The sequence below is a fragment of the Cynoglossus semilaevis genome, chromosome 14 (genome assembly GCF_000523025.1).
Source record: "Cynoglossus semilaevis isolate Cse_v1.0 chromosome 14, Cse_v1.0, whole genome shotgun sequence".
NCBI classification, from domain to species: Eukaryota; Metazoa; Chordata; class Actinopteri; order Pleuronectiformes; family Cynoglossidae; genus Cynoglossus; species Cynoglossus semilaevis.
This window is the reverse complement of record NC_024320.1, coordinates 28245103-28267792: the sequence shown is the minus strand read 5'-3', so window position 1 is coordinate 28267792 and position 22690 is coordinate 28245103. Positions and strand designations below refer to the sequence as shown.

At 39.7% G+C, this 22690-nt stretch overlaps 1 protein-coding gene across 6 annotated transcripts in view; it reads right to left on the bottom strand.

Annotated features, from left to right (window-relative positions):
- Positions 1-1756: 1756 nt before the first annotated feature.
- Positions 1757-22690, bottom strand: part of cdk5rap2 (CDK5 regulatory subunit associated protein 2) — a 28655-nt gene continuing 7721 nt past the window's right edge. For 2 of the 6 annotated variants that reach the window (XM_017038547.2, XM_017038552.2), the window contains exons 10-51: positions 21398-21514; positions 21184-21303; positions 21003-21095; positions 20673-20891; positions 20412-20582; positions 20158-20268; positions 19939-20076; positions 19611-19790; positions 19290-19484; positions 18745-18936; positions 18431-18560; positions 18211-18347; positions 17996-18112; positions 17701-17847; positions 17487-17599; positions 17256-17395; positions 16029-16169; positions 15670-15779; positions 15253-15369; positions 13867-13971; positions 13551-13732; positions 13157-13475; positions 11581-13063; positions 11317-11418; positions 10724-10872; positions 10184-10590; positions 9851-10083; positions 9601-9652; positions 8041-8204; positions 7128-7460; positions 6892-7017; positions 6633-6749; positions 6323-6512; positions 5360-5484; positions 4957-5169; positions 4834-4875; positions 4494-4759; positions 4184-4333; positions 3739-3877; positions 3576-3622; positions 3397-3451; positions 1757-2218 (exon numbers count right to left, since the gene is read on the bottom strand). In XM_017038547.2, coding sequence (XP_016894036.1) covers positions 2100-2218; positions 3397-3451; positions 3576-3622; positions 3739-3877; positions 4184-4333; positions 4494-4759; positions 4834-4875; positions 4957-5169; positions 5360-5484; positions 6323-6512; positions 6633-6749; positions 6892-7017; positions 7128-7460; positions 8041-8204; positions 9601-9652; positions 9851-10083; positions 10184-10590; positions 10724-10872; positions 11317-11418; positions 11581-13063; positions 13157-13475; positions 13551-13732; positions 13867-13971; positions 15253-15369; positions 15670-15779; positions 16029-16169; positions 17256-17395; positions 17487-17599; positions 17701-17847; positions 17996-18112; positions 18211-18347; positions 18431-18560; positions 18745-18936; positions 19290-19484; positions 19611-19790; positions 19939-20076; positions 20158-20268; positions 20412-20582; positions 20673-20891; positions 21003-21095; positions 21184-21303; positions 21398-21514 — 7806 coding nt within the window. In that variant the 3' untranslated portion in view covers positions 1757-2099. The remainder of the gene's footprint in view (positions 2219-3396; positions 3452-3575; positions 3623-3738; positions 3878-4183; positions 4334-4493; positions 4760-4833; positions 4876-4956; positions 5170-5359; positions 5485-6322; positions 6513-6632; positions 6750-6891; positions 7018-7127; positions 7461-8040; positions 8205-9600; positions 9653-9850; positions 10084-10183; positions 10591-10723; positions 10873-11316; positions 11419-11580; positions 13064-13156; positions 13476-13550; positions 13733-13866; positions 13972-15252; positions 15370-15669; positions 15780-16028; positions 16170-17255; positions 17396-17486; positions 17600-17700; positions 17848-17995; positions 18113-18210; positions 18348-18430; positions 18561-18744; positions 18937-19289; positions 19485-19610; positions 19791-19938; positions 20077-20157; positions 20269-20411; positions 20583-20672; positions 20892-21002; positions 21096-21183; positions 21304-21397; positions 21515-22690) is intronic. The other 4 variants (XM_017038549.2, XM_017038548.2, XM_008326305.3 and 1 more) reach the window with 4 other exon arrangements.

Here is a 22690-nt window from a genome sequence, read left to right as displayed (position 1 = left end):
ACCCCAGGGTTCACCTCCTGGGCAATCTCGAATTTTGTCAAAATGTTTTAGTTTTTGACTCAAACTGACACGGAAAATTCACATTTTGACAGAAATATTTATATTCTAAAATGTTCTCCAAATGTCCTAAGTTTATGAGAAAAATGCAGGAAAAGATACAATTTAAAAAAATAATTTTACAAAAATTTTTGTCAAGCTTTTTAAGTTTTTGACTGGAAATGACAACATAGAATTAACCACAAAAATGGAAATAGCTAAGTATTTTAAGTTAAATGAGTGCATTTTTTAGTCATTTTTGAAAACCTTGTTTGAATTAGTATTGGTAATTTAATTAATATTTATTATTATTAAAAAGTTTTCTAATTTGAATGATTTCATTAGAAACCAACTGCAATCAAAATCATACACTTGTATTACCGACTGTGCTTTGGTACTGCTCTACGTTGAAACGTTAGGTATCTGGATGGATGCTAAGCTAGGCGAAAATAATCGATATCATGAAGGCACAGTGGCGCTTTGGCCCAGAGGCACACCTGACATTGGTGTGAAACCCCAGGGTTCACCTCCTGGGCAATCTCGAATCCCAATATGTCTTTGTGTCTGTGTGTGTGTGTGTGTGTGTGCGTGCGTGTGCATGTTCCTGTACTGCATGACTTGTGCCAACTTTTCCTCATATTCAGTCGTACTCATGGGACAAGATGAAAATCATTGCAAGGACAAACGGTGTGTACAAAAATGTGAAGGACTGCACAAGGGTTAACATAGCAAGTTTTTAACCAAACAATAAACATAACATTTGGGAAACACAGGCAAAAAGCATACTCTACTTACCACCACATGCTTTCGCAGGTTTGACGTGGACGTTTTGAAAAGCTGACAGCTCCATCCGCCGGGGCAGGTACATTTTGCATTGCACGATAAAAGTTATTGCCTCGTTTGAAAGAAAAAGAGCTGGCCAAGGATGTCCTTTCCCTTTCTGAGTCATCTTGCTTGGTAATCCTCAACCTCCATTATTTGTTCGGCACCAGCCATCATCCAACAACAGGCTAGAGTTTGTCCACTTAACCACGTTTTCTGGCTTCATTAAAACAGCCCGCACACCCACGTATAGTGAATACATTATGATCAATGGCAGATGTTCCAGAAAAACATTATTTTCTATCTTTTAATTAAAATGTCTATGACTACATATTGTATTATTTTGGAATTATGTTAATAATGTTGAATATTATTTATAAAGGGCCACTGTGGCTGCAGGTTTTTGTTCCAACCAAGCAGCAGCACACCAGACTTTTAATCAACTGAACTGAATCTCCAGACAGCTGATTGGTCAGTCACTGTGCTCTGGATAGGTTGGAACCAAAACCTGCAGCCACAGTGGTCCTTTGTGGAACAGTTCGCCAACCCTCCTTTAAATGTTTATACTTTGAATTCTGAATTTGACTTGAGCTAAACTAAAATGTCTAAAACCTGCCTGCAGATGGTGCTAAATGTCACAAATGACTGACTGTCCATTTGTCCAAGGCCTTGTTTTATAGGCCAGACTCTTACAGACCAGATTTGTTTCAAGTGTTTTTTTTAAGGTGATAAAATGTAGAGTAGAAGAGCACAGACTTATTCAACTTTTTCTATTTCTCCTCTTTTCCACTTAATGTTGGATGAATATTGGTATATTTTAAACACGCAATCATTTGAAAAGCAGCTGCCAAATTGTGTAAAAAAAATTCTAATGAAGGAAACTGAGTATCACAAATGGTTTTCGTTGTTTAACAGTCTTTACTGCATGTGTGCACAGTTCATAGCATGCTGGCCCTGGTCATGCTGTACATATCTGACGATGGCCACTTTAAAACATCTTGGTAATAAAAAATACATTTTCATGTGTTATTTTTTTTAAAATCTTATAAAATAGTGGTAAAATATTTACAAGACCACTTTTACGGAGAAAAAAAAAACCTTTACATCTAGAGTACCTCAAATAAAAGCCGATTTTGTGCAAGTAGAATACCAAAACCAAAAAACCCACAGACGTCATGAAAGTACGCTGTGAGTTCTACAGCAGGGTAAACGACAGCAGGAGCAGTGCTGATTCAGCAGATTCACAAGCTGCAGTGCAAATAAGTGTCACTGTGATGATCTTCTGAGGACTCAGAGTGACAGTCTGAAGTTTGTCTGTACACAGGTCCAGCGCCCTCTACTGGCCACTGACCGGCAGCTCCTGAAACACAGAATTTTAACAAGTTATATTAATGCTGGGTAAAACCTTTCGCTGTCTAAATAAAACAAAAAAAAAAACTATTAATGCTGGGTAAAACCTTTCGCTGCCTAAATAAAAAAATAAAAAAAACTTGTATAGCTGTAGCAGGTGCATGTGAATAACTGCTCAAGTAAAAGTACCTTAGGGGTAAGTCAAAAGTACCATAATAGTTTATTTCAGAAGGTGTCTGAATTGAACAATCAAAAGATGTTCATACAAGTTTCACAGGCTTCTCCTCCAGCTTTGACTAGCTGTTGTGAGCTGCGTTGTCTTTTAGTTAATCAGGTATTTTAAGCATGCAGAGCAAACAACAATATATATAAAAAAAACTGTTAAAATGCTTTTGAGCTTCACAGTAGGATTGTTGCAACAGCAGCCTCTTTTCACTCCTCTTCCTCACATCCACTAACTGCTCAGTAAGATCAACTTTACCAAGCAGCTAAGTGACTCACACACATCTGTGGGAGGTCTTACTCCCCCACCTATTGGGTGATGACTGAGGTGAACTGAGGAGCTGTACTACACCAGTAAACCTTTTACCTGGCTTAACTAAGGCCATTAACCACTGTCCCACTGCGTTACTCTTTTTCTTTAGTTATATCATTTCTAACAGAACAGTAGAAATGATAAATTATCTATGTATATGTGTATATGGACAATTACAACCAAGGGTTCTTTTTTCTTCTACTTACACAAATGTTCAAAGCAATAACTGTATGTACTACAAATCAGCAGCTCTGCAGCAAACACACTCTCATGACTGAGTGTCAATCAATAACAAACTACAGCACCGGTCCAAATCCAGCATATCTCCAACACAAGCCATCAGTCATTGCACATGCATCTAAGTGACCGAAGCGTGAAGCCAAATAAAAGTGCCATGTCTACTGCCTGTACATGAACCCCTATGACGGAAATAAAATGATGATGTTCTCAATGTCAAACCTCAGAAACTGGCAGCACAGTATCATGCTTTAAAATGTCTCAGCAACAAAACAAAAGTCAAGCCCATCCTAATGTTCTTTCTACTGTGTCTTCTTGGACACAGTATGAACAGTAGGACTAATGGCATCACTGTCAGATGATTCATGCAACATGCATGTGGTCACTGTCAGGGTCTGCACTTCAGCCACACTAACCTTGATCTGGTCCAGCAGACGGGCCTTTCAGACCAAAGAGGGAACAATAATTTGTCTAATCATGTTTTACAGAGAGGATCAGAGGAAAGAGAAGAGTGACTCACTGAAAAAAGACACTTTCTTCCACCAACAACCCCCCTCCCCCCCAAAAAAAGAGATACAACTTTTTATGAACTCACCTCCAAGTTTCCTCTGGCTTTCTTCAACACTCCATGGGTCAGAGACACTGCAAAAAGTCAAAGTGTGCTAAAAGTTAGCAAAAAGAACTAAAAAAAAAAAAGTCAAGAGATAACTATGAGCTAGCAGCTAATAGATTGCTTGTTCAGAAAAAGACAACTGTACACTGATCAATGATGACTCGCTCCATTCCTTCTTTCAGCTGGTTTGTTGTGCGCAGGCGTTTGACGGCTCCACTCAGCATCCTCTCCTGCTGCGACAGCCTGCTCTTCAGTCTGGAAATCTCAATCTTCAACAGCTCATCCTGAGGAAGGAAATTAGAAATGAGATGTCAATATGTGTAGAGGTCATACAGGACATACTGCACCTACTGGGTTTATTTTATACTGGCAAAAATTGTAAATCGTCTTAAGACTCATAGTGGTGTGTATTGTTTGAAAAAAGTCGAGAAGTTCTAATTGTTAATTTTTAAGGGTGAAAACCCTGATCAAATTATACTTAATACAGCTCATCACAAACATCAAAACATTTTTTGGACCTACCCTTGTAAAATAGGAATTATTTTATAGGAATTATTGACCTATTTTGTATACCGTCCGTGTGTGTTTACCTGCTGGTTGTCTCCACTGTCCCCTGTGGTGCTAACAGTTGGCAGTGAGACCCTCCACACCAGTTTGAGCAGTCGTCCAGCTTCATCTAACACCTGCTGCATTGTATTCATGCTGCTGGACAAACTCTTCAGATGCTGCTGTTCTATGACCTGCAATGACCACAATGACAGTGACTATATATTTCAAGGAGTGAAAAGAAAATTCGCCCTTTTTCAGGAATTCCAGGTCATTTAATTCTGAGCATGTAGTGATGTTAGCTCCAGTGTTCTGTCACCAACCAATCATAGTAAACTTTGAACATTACTGCACCTTGTTTTCTGCACTCTGCTGCCTTAGTGTGTGCAGACACTCTTGCAGCTGCGTGTCCATGTGTCGGGACAGTTTACGACCCTCTGAAATCTGCTTGCGCAGAGCGCTGTAGTCCTCAATCAGGCCCAAAATATGACGACCATTTCGATTGGCCCACATCCTGTGACCTGGCACCAGGCGAGAAGGAGCTCCAGAGGTGCTGTCACTGGAGCTGCTGCCACTGATAGAGCTGCCATCTACGTCTGAGCGAGTGTGACGTTTGTCGTCTGCAAACATTCGGCTCCTTAGATTAAATGTGACTGTCTGTGTTTGACAATATTAATGAAGCACGTGGTCTTACCATGAAGAACACCTTCACGACCCAGGGACCTGCCACCTTCATCTAAAACAAATGTGAAAATCAACACCATGATTAGACTGTTATCACATGTCAGTATCAGTGAGATGGTCGGTATGTTGTTACCTGGTGAAGACAGCAGGTAGTTGATGTTGATGGTTTCAGACCGGTTGGCTCCTCTGAGCAGCTGCTCCTCCAGCTTCTGTCGTAGAGCTGTGTTGGTCTGGATGCTCCTCTCCAGCTGTAGTCTTAGCTGTCGGATCTCTGACAGCAGCTCACTCAGGTCCACTGAGCCAGAGGAAGAGACTGGAACCGACTCTTGCGTCATCTCGCTGGACTCTGGATTGAGGTAAAATTTAATCTCATCAGTGATTCAGAATGACAAATAAACAAAAGTAGATGATTTCTTTTATTCCCAGGCAGCCACATATTCCTATGCAGATTATATGATATGTTTTTTTTCTCCAATCATTCTGCTCCAGATTTGACTTTTTTTCTACATTTTTGAGAACTACAAAAAAAGCAGTACCATGTTTTTGAGGGTCTGTTTTCTTCCACATCTTTTCATGAACCTGCAGCTCTACACGCAGTGACTGGAGCAGATGCTGGGAGTCAGAGAGCTGCTGCCTCTGAACCTTCACCTCAGACTGTAACCTGGAATTAAAACAAAACAAGGAAAAACATTCACTGACACCAGAACCTAATGATGTATTACAGAGACTGGGGAAACTGAAAAATGTTATCCCTTATTATTAAGGCTGAGACCACATAGGCAATCAAAAAGATTGTGGAATTACAGATTGATAAAAAAAAAGGCACAGCAGATAAGTAGCATTCATTTTAACATTACTTCAAAGGTAAATAAATGGCCCTGAGATCACATTCATTTCTTGGGTGCATTTTGCAATGTATGTGTTTTAAAGGTTAACAAAAGAAAAACAAAAACAAAACAAAGCTCAGCAGTTAGAGTGATGCAAACTAAATGAAATGTTTATCACTAAAACAAAGAAGAAAAACAAAAACAAAACAAAGCTCATCAGTTAGAGTGATGCAAACTAAATGAGATGTTTATCACTAAAACAAAGAGTTTTAGAAAAAAAGTTTCAGATAAGGGAACTGACAACAGCACACAGGCTGCTGAAGAAAGTGATCCGACGGTAAATTAGACTCTAGGTTTTAAATGTCGACCTGATCCAACTGTGTCCGTAGAGGTTGGGGTAAGAGGTCACATCCTATCATCGCAGGGTTTGCATGCATCAGCACATCATAGGGTATCATGTTCCTGAGTTGTACTAATAGTATGAATAAATGGGACCAGTAATGAGTCTTCATGTTGTCAATTAGCAGCTTAGCCTGGTTTCAGGTTACATGGAGTAGCAGCGGCATTCTCTGGACTACAGGGGTACATTTAGATGTGTGTGGTCCACAGCTGCTCAGTGTGTGTGTGTGTGTGTGTGTTTGTGAAGGGGGGGGGGGAGATTAAGGGGGTTACCTTTGAAGCTCCTCTTTGCTGTAGTTTAGTGAAGCCTGTAAATTAGAGTTTTCTTGGCTGATGTGTTCGAGTCTCTCCAGAAGTCGGCTGTTTTCCAGCCTCAGCTCTTCAGTTTCTCTTCTGCTCTGGTCTAGTTTGGCAGAACGTCTGGCCAGGGTGTCCCGTAGCTTCTCCACCTCTTTCTGCTTGTCTGGAAGACAAAGGTATCTAAAGCTTAGTCTTGTTAAGGGGTTTGTTATCTTAAAACAGGAGCGGTGAGAATAAACCAGTTTGAAAATATTGATCTTGTTCTACTGAAAGAAACATTTACCCCTAGACACTATGTTCAGTTGTTCTTTCAAGCCTTGACTCTGTCCCAAGAGGAATTGCACCTCATTTGCCAGATGACCTGGCTCCTCATTGCCACGAATGAAGATGTTGGTGGCTGCTGAATTAAGGAAACACATACACACACACACACAGATACAATCTTTCACCAAGGCATCTAAACACTAAACAATTTTGCACAAAATTTCCCACACTGACAACAATTAGAGAGATGTGGACAGGGTTCAATTTAAAACATGTACCTGAATCATTCTCCACCTCTGCTAATCTCTTCTCTAGCTGTTCCCTGAGTCGGTCGTTGGTGCGGATGCTTTCCTCCAGTCTTTGTCTTAAAGCTCGGATCTCCTGCAGATGTTCGGCAAGCAAGTCTGGCAAACAGATGTAGATTTGGTGATTTAGTCACAAAAGCAAAGGATATTTGTCAAAAACACAAATACTGAGTTGCAAAAAATAAAACAGAGAGGCGTCTGTTATAAACCTGGGTTCATTATGTGGCTCTGTTCAGCAGCCTTCTTTAAAGAATTATTTCCATCTTCTTTAGGCGCTTCAGTCTGAGTCCCTGACTCCTCCTTGACTTGGCCTTCATCCTGTTTCTGGTTATGGGCCATAAATGTCTGATGCAGGTCCAGTTCACTGCGCAAGGTGGCGTTAAGCTCCTCGCTGCTTTTCAGCTGCTCCTGCAGTCGCTCGTTCTCCCTGTGGAGGCCCTGCAGACTGCTGGTAGCGCCCCTGTGAAAGGACACGCCTTCTACCTCAGCTCCACCTACAAGAGGAACAGGAGTTCCCATCCAATCGGAGGAGTGTCGCTGGCCTAAACATATGGAAAAAATAGAATTCTTAATATCTATACACCATTTGACACAGAACTAGACGTATAGGATATATAGGATATTTGAATTTGGTAAAGCACAGGCCCTTCCAGAGCCTCTATGGTTACCCACGTTCATGTCAACCAACATTACTGCGACCTGGGTCACTAGGCTGGTATAGGATCCTCCCACAACCTTTCCCCCTGACTTAGCCTTCACTATCTCTTTTCTTCAGAGGAACAGAATTTAAAGAGTGAACTGGATACACGGCACTGAATAATGCAATCACTAGTGTAGGTGGATTGAAACCAGACACTTTTTTGCCATTGGTTGGTCTGCATTGTTCTGCAGAATCCCTCATTGATACAAACTGTATGTGAATGGAAAAATGGCTTCTCTTCAGGTCCTGAATATCCTGCTGCTTCAACCAATGGTGCAAGTAAAGTAACATGCATTTCTAATTAACTAATTGTTTCTAGTGTAGCACCATAGTATCCTGTGACATACACAGTAGCTATAATTGGTCTCAGCTTTTCAAGTCACATAGTTTATATAGACACATGACCACATGCAAATGCTTACTTTGAGGCCGAGTGCCACTCCGAGGGCTTTGGCCAGAGGAAAAGGTTCTGTCAGAATGCAACAGATCTGAGTGAGAACTGTGGTGGCTTCGTGGACTTTTAGTCCTGCTCTGGCTCTGCAGACTCTGGATGAGATTATTCTTCTCCAGCAATTCCTTTGTTAACCTGAAGGAGAAGGGAAAGCAATGAGCCATTTCTTTCTGATTTATAACATTATGTCACTGTTAAAATCATCATCCCTGTTTTAACAGTGACATAATGTTATTGGTTTGTCAAGAAGGAAACACTCACACAGACACAGAGAAAGGGAACTGCCCAGTGAAGAAAACAAGTAAAGAACAAAAAAAAGAAAAGTAGAAAAATTAAAGATTGTAGTGAAAGCACGCTGCTGGTAAAATATATATTCCTTTTAAAAACACAGCAAACATCATGCTGTCTCTCTGGATCGAACCCACTCACAGGTCCAGTTGCTCCCTGGTGAATTCAGCCAGAGTGAGGTTGTGCTGCACGAGGACACAGATGTTGTGCTGTAGCACTTCTCTCTCACCCTCTAGCTCCAAACGCAGATTATCTAACTCCTGTTGGATTCTAGCCGGGCTGTCAGGAGGGTCAATCAAGTCCTCCTCATATGACAGCTGAAGCTCCGGAGGACTGCTCACATCAATAATGTTACAGATGAACATCACTTTGAGCTATTCATGTTTTTATCCACTGGGATAAAAAATGCTCACAATTTGAATTTTATTAAATTTAAAAAAAAGAAGATGCAAAGACCTCTAATTTGATATGTACTTATTTTTTATACTTTTTGACAACAACTAGCAAATTATTTGTTTTCCCAACAATAACTGAAGCTGACACGTCCTGTGAGTTTTCTTTTGTTGATGTCATTTTGATTACCCTGTCAGGGTGACCTTAATCTTTTAGCTGGCATACAGACAAAATGAGGCCAGACAGCTTTTTAAAACCACCATCACATGCATCACCCTAGGTCATTCAGCAATTGTCTGGGTGGAGGCTGGGAGAGGGTGTGGGGAAAGACATTATTGGAACAAAGGCACAACACAGTCGCATCCTAGATGTTCCATGATGTTATTAAAGCAACACAGTGCTGGTTGGTTTACTGTGGATAATGTAGTGATGAGAGAAAACTCAACACATATATGTACAGATATTTTAACAGTTGTCATAACATGTAATTCTGCTCTTTTTATCTTTACATTTTTAACAGTGATGCAGCTCCTACACTTAGTTGTTTTTTTAAGAAACCAACACTAAAAACTTACTTATTTAGATTTTGAAGCGACAACCAAAGACAAGAAAAAAAACCAAACAATGGACATAATATTTAAAATTTTTGCTTGCAATCATCAAAAAGAAATCTATTTACTCTCTTACTCTTTTTCATCATTCTTTCTTTAATCTATTGTGGGTTTAATTCCTTTAAAATATGATGACAAATAATTCATTATTTATAGCTTAGGAGGATTTCTGTGTTACTAACAGATGAGATGGTTTGGAGATTTTGGTTAGCAATAAGCAGAAAAGGTGTGAGTCCTACCTGCGGGATAGTTCTAGAGCTGTCACGTCCTCATTGTCCAGATGAGAGTCTTCTATTAGACAGAAAAAAGGACACTGTCAAAGACCTGTCCAATTAAATCAAGTATAACCATTTCACTTTTCTCTCCTGCTCTGCATTTTCTTTGATGGCCTTCAATATTTTGGCACAACAATCAGTCTTTATAACAAGTTCCATATTTAATAAATATGCAAAACATTATCAATCACTATAGCACTAAATCTGCAGCTACCTTTGTCCAGACGACCCTCGAGCCTGTCCACTAGACATAAGCTCTTTTCCAGCTGTTCTTTGACCATTTTTCCCATGTAAAAGTCAACATTATGAGCCTGCAGCAGCTCCTTAAAAGTTTTGCTCAGTTCCTCTAGCTGTCGACGTTGCAAAGCTCCCAGTGCACGGCTTTCCTTGATCTGCTGCCTCAGTTGTGACAGCTCTCGGGCCTGCGACTGTACCAGGGAGTCCAGCCTGAATAGAGAGGGGAAAAAAGAATTGAGAGAAATAAATGTAAATCAATTTTATGCATTGAATATTGTTTGGAAATTAAATATTAAAAACCAATGCAGACTTAGCAGGTGATGTAGAGCTACTGCGGGTGTGGGACAGCTGTTCAGATGTGCTTCTGTTCAACGACCTCTCTCCTTCCAGCTGCATGTTCAGAAGACCGGTTTTATCCTTCATCACCTGGCTGTCTCCCTCCTGTTTCTCCCTGTGCCGTTCGGGAGAGTTGACTTTGTTTTGACTACGATCCTTCTTCTGTGTTCCTTCTGGATACCCAATGATGATGGAGGGCTCAGTGGAGTTGGCAACAAGATCGCTGCAGTGGGAGTTTCTGCGCAGAAGACTTTGCATTTGGAGGATGAGTTTGGTCTGGTTTTCCAGCTGGACCTTCAGCTCTCTCACTTGAGCCTGAAGCTGTAGTGGGTCCTTGGAAATACCATATTCATCATAGATCTGCAGGCTTTTCAGACTGACCTGAGAATAGATAAGAGAGGCTGAATTACACATTACATTGAAAAATATTGATAAAAACGGAACTGGAAAGATGGTAATAAACGTATTGTTTTTTAAGACTTTTGTGCATTTTTGTAATTAAAACATTAATTACCTTTGCTGAGCTAAAAGCTGGGGAGCTTGGATATGGGGTGCTGGAGTTGGAGTCCAGGTTTTCTGTGGAGGAGTAGGTGGCCTGTTCATGCTTTAGTAGCAAAGGTAGGCTAGATGCACTGCAACTTGGATTCACACCAACCTCCAAATCTGGCAACATAACAGAGTAAAATGCACAAGTCACAAACAGAAAATTCCCATCAGCTGAGGGACAGTACCAAAAGTGCCAGTGCCATGTGAACTGAATGACTTCTAGAACAGAACTTTAATAAAAGTGGGAGGTTAATGAGTGCTGGAAATGCATTCCCAAACTTCACAGCAAAAACATGCAAGAATGTGTCAATGCAGATGCATCAACATCCCGTTCAACTTTGGGTAGAGTTTGTAGAAAAACAGCAGGAAACACCAGGATCACACCAGAAGAGACTGTGTGGTTATGAGAACCAAAGAGAAACAATTCTCAGGGTGAGAGACAATGTGTTAAAGGTGCCTTTGTTCACTTCTCATGCAGACATACAAAAAAAAAAAACTTAACGTGTGAGATTAGTGTTCACTCAGCAGACAGACGTGAAGAGTCTCTCTGGACACCTCTACCTGTGCTACTGCTCTCTTCTCTATCGTTCTCACTCTTGCCACTGGTTTCGTAACCCAGGTCTTGAAAATCCACCTGCACGCATTTGTCATCGTACTCTGGAGCTGATATTGGAGGCAATATATATTTTGAGTTAGGACTGATTATTTAAAGGCACAGATCAATATCCATTTTCTTTTTGGTGTTTCCAGAAAACTCTGTCTTTATACATAGTAAAAAAACATTTAAAATGTTTGTAGGAAGTACATCTTGATGTGTAGGATTACCTCTACTAGCAGTTTCTGGGGAGGTAAGAGCAGTGGCTAGCTTCTCCTCTAGGTTTTTGCAGGCTTTCTTCTTTTCCCTCAGAGCCTTGTGAAGGGTCTCCAGCTGAAGTTGTACATCTGGTGGTAACCCTTTGCCATCCTGCACCGTCCTGCGGGTTTCACTCTCTTCTCTGCAACCCCTTTCAACTCTTAGGTTGGTCTGTAATTCAGCTATTCTATGGGAAAGGTCAGTGAAGACCTCAAAGAGGATACATATATTTTGATGGGGGTCTCTGCAATGGTCTGCCTTTGTTTCATACAAAGCAGAGAAATAATTGAAGCCGGGATCTGGGATTGAAAAGGTGGATTTTTTTAGTATTTCTTTCTCTTGCAGGGCTTCTTGGAGATGGTCTAAACTCTTCTGCAGGTCAGTCTTGACAAAAGATGACTTGACAGGAGCTGATGTTTTAGAATTTGTACAGTGTTCTGTTAGGGAAGCAATAGCAGATGCTGTTGCACTAAAGCAGTTCATCAGAACTTTTGTCATATCCTGATTTATATTGCTATTACAAGAACTCCCGGTGCTGTCATGGTGATTATCTGACTCCTGTTCTTCTGCCATCTGCTCTAAATTATTGACTTCACAACCAACACTATCATTGTTATGGCCCTGCTGTTCAGTAGCATCTTTAACTCTCAGTCTTTCCTTTAACTCTGCATTAATCATGTTCTGCTTCTTAAGTGCTTCTTGCAAATATTCTACACGTTGTTGCAAGTCGTCCAAACCACAATCCATATTTTCAACATCTGCTGTACTTTCTGTTATTAAAAGTGAATTTGCTTGGTTTAAGATGTCCCTAATTTTGAGGCAAAGATAACTGACTTCTGGGTTATTTTCTTGGTTGTCAGGAAAGGTGATTGTTTTCTCCACCTCACTCAGAAGTTCTATAAGCTGGTTGTTGAGTTGCTCCTTGTCCTGTTCAGCTTTCTGCACATCTACGCAGTTACTGTGGAGAACGGCACCTGAACCAATGGATGCAGGTCCTGCTCCTGCACTAATGTGTGATGCCACCTGATTGTCCAGACTACAGGCAGTGAGATAAGCAATAGTGGATTCAGCAGCTTGTAAAGCCTCTACATATTGCTGTTCCTTGTCCTGTAGATGAGAGTGGAGCTTTTCCAAATCAGAGAGCTGCTCATTAAGCTTGTGGATGAGGCTGTCTTTTTCCTGGCACTCCTGGTGAAGGAGCTCCACTTGATTAGGAAGAGGAGAGTCGACCTCATTGTGTTGCAATTCAGATGCATTGTCCAATGGTGTAATTTGCTCGAGTAAATTTGTCAAGTCAGAGTCTTTCTGCAATTGCTGGTCAGAACCCCAAGCCTCATCTAAATGAAGCTGTTGAGCTTCATCAGTTCTCAGGGGTTCAAAGTTCACGGGCTGTGTGCTGCTTGAAGCTTCAACTCTTACTCTCACAGGAACAGGAAGACGAGATTTAACACCAACCTGAAAAACAGAAAATCAGCCATTTAAACGTGAAGGGCAATAACTGCAAATAACAATCAATATTTTAAGCTGTAGGAGAAGTGCAAACATTACCCCATGTTTTGCAGCATCCTGTTTTCCATTCTTGCTCTGGTTTAGGCCTTTTGTTTGTGGGCTCAACATGCGCCTCACAGAGCTTAGTGTTCTGACAGGGTTCACCACACTTGACATATCTTCGGTCGGTTTTTCCATTCCTCTTTCATCTGACATCTTCGTCTGCAGTGTTAGCATGTTCTGTGGTATCTCCACCTGTCCATCACTGTGTTTCCTTGATCCATCTGGGCTCTCAATGTCTTTACTTTCTTCAGACTTGTATTCTTTCAAGAATCCTTGTGGCGCTGCATTTCCTGATTCAAGACCAAGTATCTTCTCTCTGCAACAGATGTATGAATGTTTATCTGTCCCCAGCAATGGAACATTAAGAAGATCTACAGGAAAACAAACTTACCTATGGTGTGAAACTGATGTAGCCTCACAATCAAACAGTAATGTTCTGCTTTGCGACATGCCTCTGTTCTTCTGTTCTCTTGCTACAGTATCCAATGTGTTATTGGCAGACAGAACATGTTCTCTACTATGACCAAGTCCACTGTCCATACTCTCATTATCTGACTGCTTTCCAGACACCAACTGAAAATATCAGTTAAGAAACTATAAGGTAAGAATGTAAGAAAAAAAATCCAGCGGAACAAAAGACGGTAAGAATGTAAGAAAAAAAATCCAGCAGAAAAAAAAACAACAATATTTTGGATTATTTTCCATACCTGTCCAAATATAATATCCGTCTGGCTCTCCTTGTCCATACCATGGCGAGGCTTCCTGTCACTGTGTGGCACAGGTGATGTGGCTCTCTGGGCCTTTTCTAACTGCTAGAGTAATGGAATGGGAGGCGAGTATGACACACATGACTTGGTAAAGAAAAAAGCTTAATGAGTGAAAAAAATCCAGAAAACACTGCACAGCAACAGGATAATGGTATGGCATGTCTAATGTGGCATGGCAGAGAGAGACCGTTTCATGGGACACAGAGATAAGAAAATGTACTAGTTAGGAAAAGTGATGGAAAAGGAAAAAAAGGGTAATTTATAGTTGAAACGACGAGACTCACTTGTTAGAGGAATAACACATGTACAGAAAAAGTTTCACAAAGTACAGAGTAGGGATGTAACAATACACTCAACTCACAATATAAAATTATTCACAATTATTGGTTCATGATAGAATTTTTAAAAAGATTTCTTTAAGACAAAATGAGCTCCAGACAAATTATGATCATATACAATGATCCTTGATTTGCAAGAACAATGCAAAATACCATTGCCAACTGAGATGGTCTTGTGTAGCTCATAAACTGACATTGTAATCTTAAATAACAGAATCCAAAAAAAAATGCATTTCAATGCACATTTGTTTACAGAAACACTGCACTCCACACCAAAAACTAGTCCGGTCTTATTTACCTCGCTTAGAAAATAATTTAAAAAGTATTAACCGGAAAGAGTTCCTTTCTTTACAGATACACTGTAAAGAAAAAGTAAAAAAAAGTTCCTTTCTTTACAGATACACTGTAAAACACTGTCTGTGTCTGTGGAAGACACGTTTTGTTTCTATAGCTGAATGTCACTCAGGCTGCGTTTGGACCTGGTGTCTTGGTTTAAATGTGTCTGTGGAAGACACGTTTTGTTTCAATATCTGAATGTCACTCAGACTACGTTTGGACCTGGTGTCTTGGTTTAATAGTGGATCACAACCAATAATTGCAGATGCATAGCACCCCCTATTAGAGTGTTTACTCTCAAGGTATGACCAGTTACGTTTTGAGATAATGCAGCCTACTCTCTACAATTCATTTTTTAATTCAATCAATCAATTGTCATGCATTTGTATCAATTTTTAACCAATTTACAATGCATCTTTACATCCCTAGTACAGAGACATACTACAAACAAACAGAAAAAAGGCCAGGATAGGATTCTGAGGTTAGAAAGGAGCTATTTAAGGTGAATGTTTGACAATGACTCAAGATGATTCATTAAATGTTAAATATCAAGAAGACATGCTATACCAATGGCATCACTGTTTGTTTGATTTTGAAAATTTTGAAAAAGTTGTATTACTTCCATTTGCATTTGTGTCAAGTATCATCTAACCTGTTTCTTGGGACTGGATTTGTTTTTGTCTCCTTTTGTAGAAGTGTCGAGCTCTGACTTCATCAACAATGACAGTTGGTTTTCGAGGTTAGTCACGATTTCTTGCAGGTCGAGTACCTTAAACAAAGGATGACAAATTTGTTTTGGCAAAATAAAGGTCTGACAATTTAGGGTGGTCCTGATGCTAATTTTACAAACCAATAGAAAGATATTTTTATAGAAAGATGTATACTTTCATTTATCAATACTGAGTACTACGCCAATACTTGTTTAGTTTAGGCTTCAATAAATATGCACTGAATTGGAAGGGTATCCACTTGCCAAAGCTCTGCAGGTAACTGAGTGGCAGACAGTGTGAGGCTTAACCACAATGACAACACCAAGGAAGAAATGTTTAATATTAGGTTTAAATTTTACCTTCTGCCTGAGCTCTTGTGGAGAGAGAAGATACAAACTGTCATCCTGCCCCTCCCCTACACAAATGCTCATGTAGGAAGTCTGATCTCCAATAAAGCTCAATGTGTCACCTGAATTAAAAAAAAAAAAAAATTTAAATGTGAAAAGAATTCTACTACTACCAAATTATCTGCAATTATTGAATTGTTATATTCAGTTCAGTTTATTTTGAAAATTAACAACAAAATAAATTTAAAAAATGGAGTATGATATATAATACTACATAGTAAATGACACATATTCTAACATAATATATAATTTAGCATTATGCAGACATAATACAGTTTCTGAAAATATCTACATCATTCTCAAAATCTTACCAACATCATTGGCACCACCAACTCCTCCTCCGCGGTTTTGGATTGCTCCTAAGCGAGCTTGAAGAGAGGCATTCCAACGCTGCGCATCTTCCAGTTGATGTCTCATGCTTTCCAATTCTTTTGGATCAATGACACCCGTTCCTGAAAAGAAACATAGACAAAAGGTTACAACAAAATGTTACAGAACATGTATTCTGTTGGTAAATCAAAATGCTTTAAAACCTATTTCATAATAAATATTTTCCAGTAAGGACAAGGCAATAGTAAAAAGGTGAATTGTTGGATGATAGTCCATATGACCTGTTGCTCTGTCTAATTTTGGGAAATCAAAAAGAAAAATCATAAACATACAGTTTGTCTACATATATGAAAAACTGTAAATTTTAGTAAATATTAAATATACATCAATTTCTACTATAAAATATGGGTTATAAATAATTATATAGAATCACAAAACAAAACAAAAAAAACCAACGGAAAAAAAGGATTATATAACAAAAGCAAGTCATAAGGAAACTTAGTCCGAGGTCATACCCACACATAACAAAAGCAAGTCATAAGGAAACTTCAGGAAGCTTCAGGACTCTTACTTACAGCTGACCTATTTATAAACATGGCCTCATTTAAACAGAAACAACATGGGCATGCACTTGCTCACTCAGGCATAAACTCATGCATATAAACACATACTCAAATGTATATTGGCTTAAATGCCTAATTAGGGATAGTCATAATTTTTAATGTGTTTAGGAAAATACATTACTTGTTATACTTGTAGGGTAATTCATGTTTGCTTTAGATCTTTAATGCAATTACACTTAATGAAATAAATTCACCCAACCCATAAATGGTTGGAGGCACTAAAGTGTAAACAAGAAGAGGTAGTTAGTAAGCTTATGCAGTTAAAAGATATTCTTTGAGGACCAAGCACCTAATTATGCTAAAAGAAAGGAAAAAAAACAGAAACCTGGCAGCAGCCTTTATTTACTCTTTATATAAAGGACAGACAAAAAGAAAACATGCAGATGAAAAGATGAAGATGTACATTAGGTAAACAGAGAGAGAAAGGACGAGTAAAAAAGACAGGGTTACAATGAATAAAGCAGCAGAGAAGACAGTATAATGAAAAATGATGACAGATTTTTAAGGATTATTTATGATGTTCATATGTGTGTTTATATATACATTCCAGAACATCATAAATAATCTTTTAATAGTGAAATGCACCTTCTCTTAGCTTGGCTCTTTGTGTCTCTCTCTCCAGATCTTCCCTTAGGTCCTCATTAGTTTTGATGCCCTCCTCCAGCTGCTGCCTGAGGAGCTGCACCGCTGTCAGCTCCAGCTGCAAAGCATGGAGACGCTGGGCACTAAAACACACATATAATGCAAGTTATGTCAACACATCTTTAAAATGTACATACCTGACCTAAACGTCATTGTATTAATAATACTCTGTACCTGTCCTTCTCTTTGACAGTCCTGACCAGGCTGGAATATAGTTGTTGTTCTGCTCTTAGAGCCTTGTTCAGAGCCTCATGCTCCTGGTGCAGGGCAACAAGGTTGGGCACAGCCTTAGGTTAGACAGAAGACAAGAGTGCAATGAGCTTAATGTCTTAATTTCCAAGACTTACTTCAGACACATTTTATAAGGTACGTAAAGCTTTTAGATTACTTCTTGCTGGCAGTCTCCACCAATCATGGTCCGCTCTCTTTGAGGAAGTCCAGGGAATGACCTTTCTATTTCAGAGCTGATGTTCTGATCCTGCGTACAGATATCTGGATGAGTTTCGCCTCTTTGTCCAAGGCGTTGATGTAGAGTCTGTGCCAAGCAAATGTTATTATCATGTTATTATACCGTTGATGTAGAGTCTGTGCCAAGCAAAACCAAAACATACGATATTGGATCAGTGGTCATGTTATTATAGTGTAAAAACTGCATTGTTCATCTGTGGATGTGAGGTTCTTACACTGATGATCTCATCTTTGGTTTTCAGTGTTGACGTAAGAGACTCAATATTAGCAGCCTGACCTTCACTGCGACCCTCAAGCTCAAACAGCAATGACTGCAGCTCTGCCAATGACATCTAGATGAAAATGTAAGAAGAAATAGACATGGGTTGGAAATGTTGACAATGATATGACTGACGTTATTAAATGACTGAAGAATTTAGTACAAAGAGACCTTCAGTTCATTTTCCCTCTTTAGGGCTTTATTCAGTGCCTCAGTTTTCTGTGCTAGCTCCTTCTTCAGGACGACAACAGTTTTCTTTGACTTGGGGACATTTTCTAGATCTTCACTGTTCCTCGCAGACAGCTCAGCTTGAGTAACCACAGAAAATAAACAAATGTAAAACAAAAATGGACTCCATGTAATGAATATCTAGTGATTTTCCAGGCATTACCTTCACTCTCATTCAACTTCTCCTGCATGATTTGAATAGTTTGTCTGAGCTCCAGCACACGATCAGACTCTTTCTTTTGCCTTATCTCTACCAGGAACTCTTCCCTCTCCTGACCACACTGCAGAAGTTTCTACAAAATTACAAAGAAAAGAGTTAGCCAATTTCACAAGCAAATATGTGGCTAAAACTACACGATAGAGATAAGATTACTTATTAATTCCCAGGGAGTTTCTGATTTGCTCTCCTTGTTAGCCTTTTGAGTCAAGAAAATTTTACAGCTAAGTTTACAGCTATTGGATCCCAGAGGTGCTTACATTGATGAGGCTGTCTTTTTCAGCAAGCAAGGCTCGGAGATTAGCAGTCTCTAAACAACCCTCCTGGGCTTTCATGGAGCTATGCTTCTCAGCAGTTTCAAGCTCCTGTTGCCTGTCAGACAGCTGCTTCTTCAGCCCCTGAATCTCTTGTGTACGCTCAAACAACATTCGGTTGTAGTGCTCAGCAGACTCCTGAGCAAGTAGAGACACACAGAGGCTGGGTAAATACAGTTAGTGAAGAGATACAAGATAATTCATAAAACAATGGAAAAAAATACAAAACCAAAAGCCCAATACTTATCCTGATCTGGCATTTTGAAAGTAGCTCATGTTGAAGCTATCAAAATGTTTGAAGTTGTTTCATATTGATAAGAACAACACTATATTTTTTCTATATTTTATATTTCAAACAATGAACATGTAGATATTGATAAGAACAACACTATATTTTTTATTTCAAACAATGAACATGTAGGTATAAATTCAGCATCATGTGAAACACTCATTTGAAAACACCAAAACATTCAAATAATAAAAACGCTGACCTTAATGAGTTGGTCCTTGCTGCTTATTGTAGCCAACAATCCTTCAACTGCACTTTGATTATCAGCAACCAGAGTCTCCCTGGTTTTTACAGCTTCAGCCAACATGGCCTCTGTGACCTTTAACCTGTGGCCCATTTGTTCAGCAAGGTCATGTGCATGACTTTGTGACTGGTTCAACACAGATTTGGCCAAGTCCTGCACACAACAATGGAAAATAGTTGTATTATATAGGAATATCTAGAGAAAAGGTCAAATCTGAGAACCTCTACTACAATGTAAATTTATCATATTCAAATAGTATAAACATTGATCTTCACTGACCTCCATGTCTTTTGTCTTGCCCTCCAGATGGAGCTGTAGCTGGTTGATAATGGAGTCCTTTTCCCTCAGTGACCTGTTCAGATTATCCTCTACATCTTGCTTAGCCCTTTGCATGTTTTTTATTGTGTTTGCAAGATGCTGAAGCTCCACGTCCTTCTCTTTAATCAAAGTGTCAAAAGCCTAGACAAAAAGAAAAGAAATTACATAAAAATGAAATTCTAACACAGATTAACCTTCACTGATTTAAACAATTTGACCCCCAACTACAAATTTCAGATTTAGGGCCTCTGTTTTTGTATGTTTCATCAGCCTTCAGGAAAAAACTCACACTGACTGTTTCCTCGTTGTGAGAGAGCAGGTTATTTAGCCTTTCCAGGTCCCTTTCCTTCTCTCTTAGAGACAGCTGTAGCTGGTGAATCTCATTATCTTTCTCCTCGATTGCAGCAAACTTCTCATCAAGTGCTTGCTGTCAGAAAACAGACACAAGATTGTCAGAATTTTTTTTTAATAATGACCAGATAACTTAATTATCTTAAGAATGATTTACCTCCAAAGCCTTTTCCTTTTCTTTAAGCCTTTGCCTCAGCTTTGAGAGCAGATTGTCATTTCCTCCGGGGCTCTTGTTTTGTTCAAAGTCTCCTAACATATTTATGTACTCCTGATGAACAAAACAAGTTGAAATGGTTAAAACGAATATGTTAAAATTATAACAAAACCATTATGCCTCTACCTATGTGACCAAACCTTAACAACAAATGTTTTTTGTTTTTTTAAAGTAAACAATTTTAGCTTCATCATTGCCTGTAGCTGCTGCTCTTTGTCAGCCAGAGTGGATGTGAGTCGCTGGATGGTGACCTCATGGGCCTGCAATTTTCTTTTGGTTTGATCCAGAAGCTCCTCATACTGCTGCTCCAGAGCACTCTCCCTCTCCCTGATCTCATCGCTGACTTTCCTCAGCTGATTATTTAGATCCTGCAAGTAATTACAATATTACACAAAAATGTTTTTGTGAGGAGATGAAGGTGGAGGAGATATTTGACTGTTGTGATTCTGATGACTTACATTTACTGTTTTGTCTCCTTTCTTTTTCTGTTGCTGCAGGTCCTCCAGTTCAGCTTCCAGTTGGTCCTTTCCTTGCTGCAGGTCAACCAGCTCTTGCTCCTTTCTATCCAGAGCTCGCTGGAGCTTTTGGGCTTCAAGCACCTTGGCATGATGTTCACCCTGCAGTTGGGCCAGCTCTGACTGCTTTTCTATTAATAGGTTTTGATGTTCCTCTGCTCCCTAGAAAATAAATACTCATCATTCCAGTGAACAGATCAGTTTGAACATCCACAATATTATTACTTTTATTTTTTCTTTCTTGATTGCTTTATAACAGAATACAATGTTTACCTGGTATTTCTGCAGTTGGGCTTTATGTGCTGCCTCCCTTGCCTTGGCTAAGGCATCATCCCGGTCATCAATCTCATGACACAGCTCTGTAATCTGTGAACAACACAGTAAAGCAAACATCTTACTTTGTCTATGTTACGTGACAAGTACTTGGAAAATATAAAAACAAAAATGCACTCACCTCCTTTTCCTTTTCTTTGAGAACCTGACTGAGCCCCTGAATTGCTTTGTCTCGCTTCAGAGCATTTCTTTTCTCCGTATTCAGTTCATTCTCTGCCACCTCCAACTTCTCCGTCAGTGACTGTTGACATCAAAATGTTATGTGATCAGGATGTTATTAAAACAGTTAATAAATATTTTAGGTATGAATTGTTTATTTAGTGTTTCTTATGCACCGAGTTCTGATTCTGATTGTCCTCCAGTGTTTTTGTCAGGTTCTGGTTGGTGCTCTTCGCCTGTGAGAGTTCTTCGTGTAAGTACTGATTGATCTTCTCTAGCCGGCTTACTTCACCCTTTTCAATAAATGCACAAACAAAGGTAAAATGTTCAATAAATGCTAACATGCGTTATTATACACAAAGCTGTTTTGCTTTAGCTTAAGTTGTTGGCTAACTTGGAAATACTTAAACTACCTCCACTCTAACAGAAGGGTATTCATCATCAAACTGTTCTGCAAGGCCATGCAGAGACTTCCATTCTGCCTCTTTGGGTTTGCACCTGACTTCAGATTTTATGCAATCAGCACCCAACTGCTTTAGGACAGGGATATGGCTCCCTGCTGGTACTGACACCCGCCGCTTGGAGATGCAGCGTAAAAGCTGGATCAGTTCAGAAATCACAGATGGCTGACCCTCAGAGCTGTGGAGCAGTGCTTTGGCTTGAATGGTTCTACGATGTCTGGCAGTAAACACCTTGGACTGTGTGCCTTTAACGTTGATGTTTGGCTCTAAAGGAGTTTTTGAGGAAATGCTCTGGTTAATTGACTTTACAAAAGAAGTTCCAATTCCAGGTCTTCCAGAGCTCTTTGAAAGCTGCCTTGATCCGTTGAGACCATAGTTCTTACAAAAGAAGTTCCAATTCCAGGTCTTGGAAGTACATTTTTATGTTGGACAAGGTCAAAGTAAGAGCTCTTTGAAAGCTGCCTCGAAGAGTCATCATGCCCAGCCGCTGATTCATGTCTGCTTGTGCCTCCAAATGTTGGCCTTCTTACAATACTGTCTGAACTTACACACCTTCTCATGTAATTCTTCAATGGGCCACGCCAACCCTTCACTATGTAATTCTTCAATGGGCCACGCCAACTCTTCAACTGTACAGAATGCAGTTCCTTAGGTCTCACCACCATGTGGGACCTCTGTTGGGTCTTGCTGCAAACACGCTCCTTGTTAGTCCTGTTCAACTTTAGGTTGTTCTTGTTGTAGATGTAAACAATACTCTGAGTCAGGTGTTCCTTCTCTGCCCGCAGTTTCTGTATCCAACAAATGTGCTCATTTTGCAGCTGAATAATATCAGCATCCCACTTCACAACCTCTTCCAACCGGAAAGCACATTTCCCACAGAGAAACTCACCACCACCATCTCGAGTAACCTCAAACCCCAGTACATGGGACAAGATGGCTTGTAGCCTCAGCTGTGCTGATGAACTAAAGATCCAGCGACACTGGCAGCCAGTTAGAAGAACACCACAT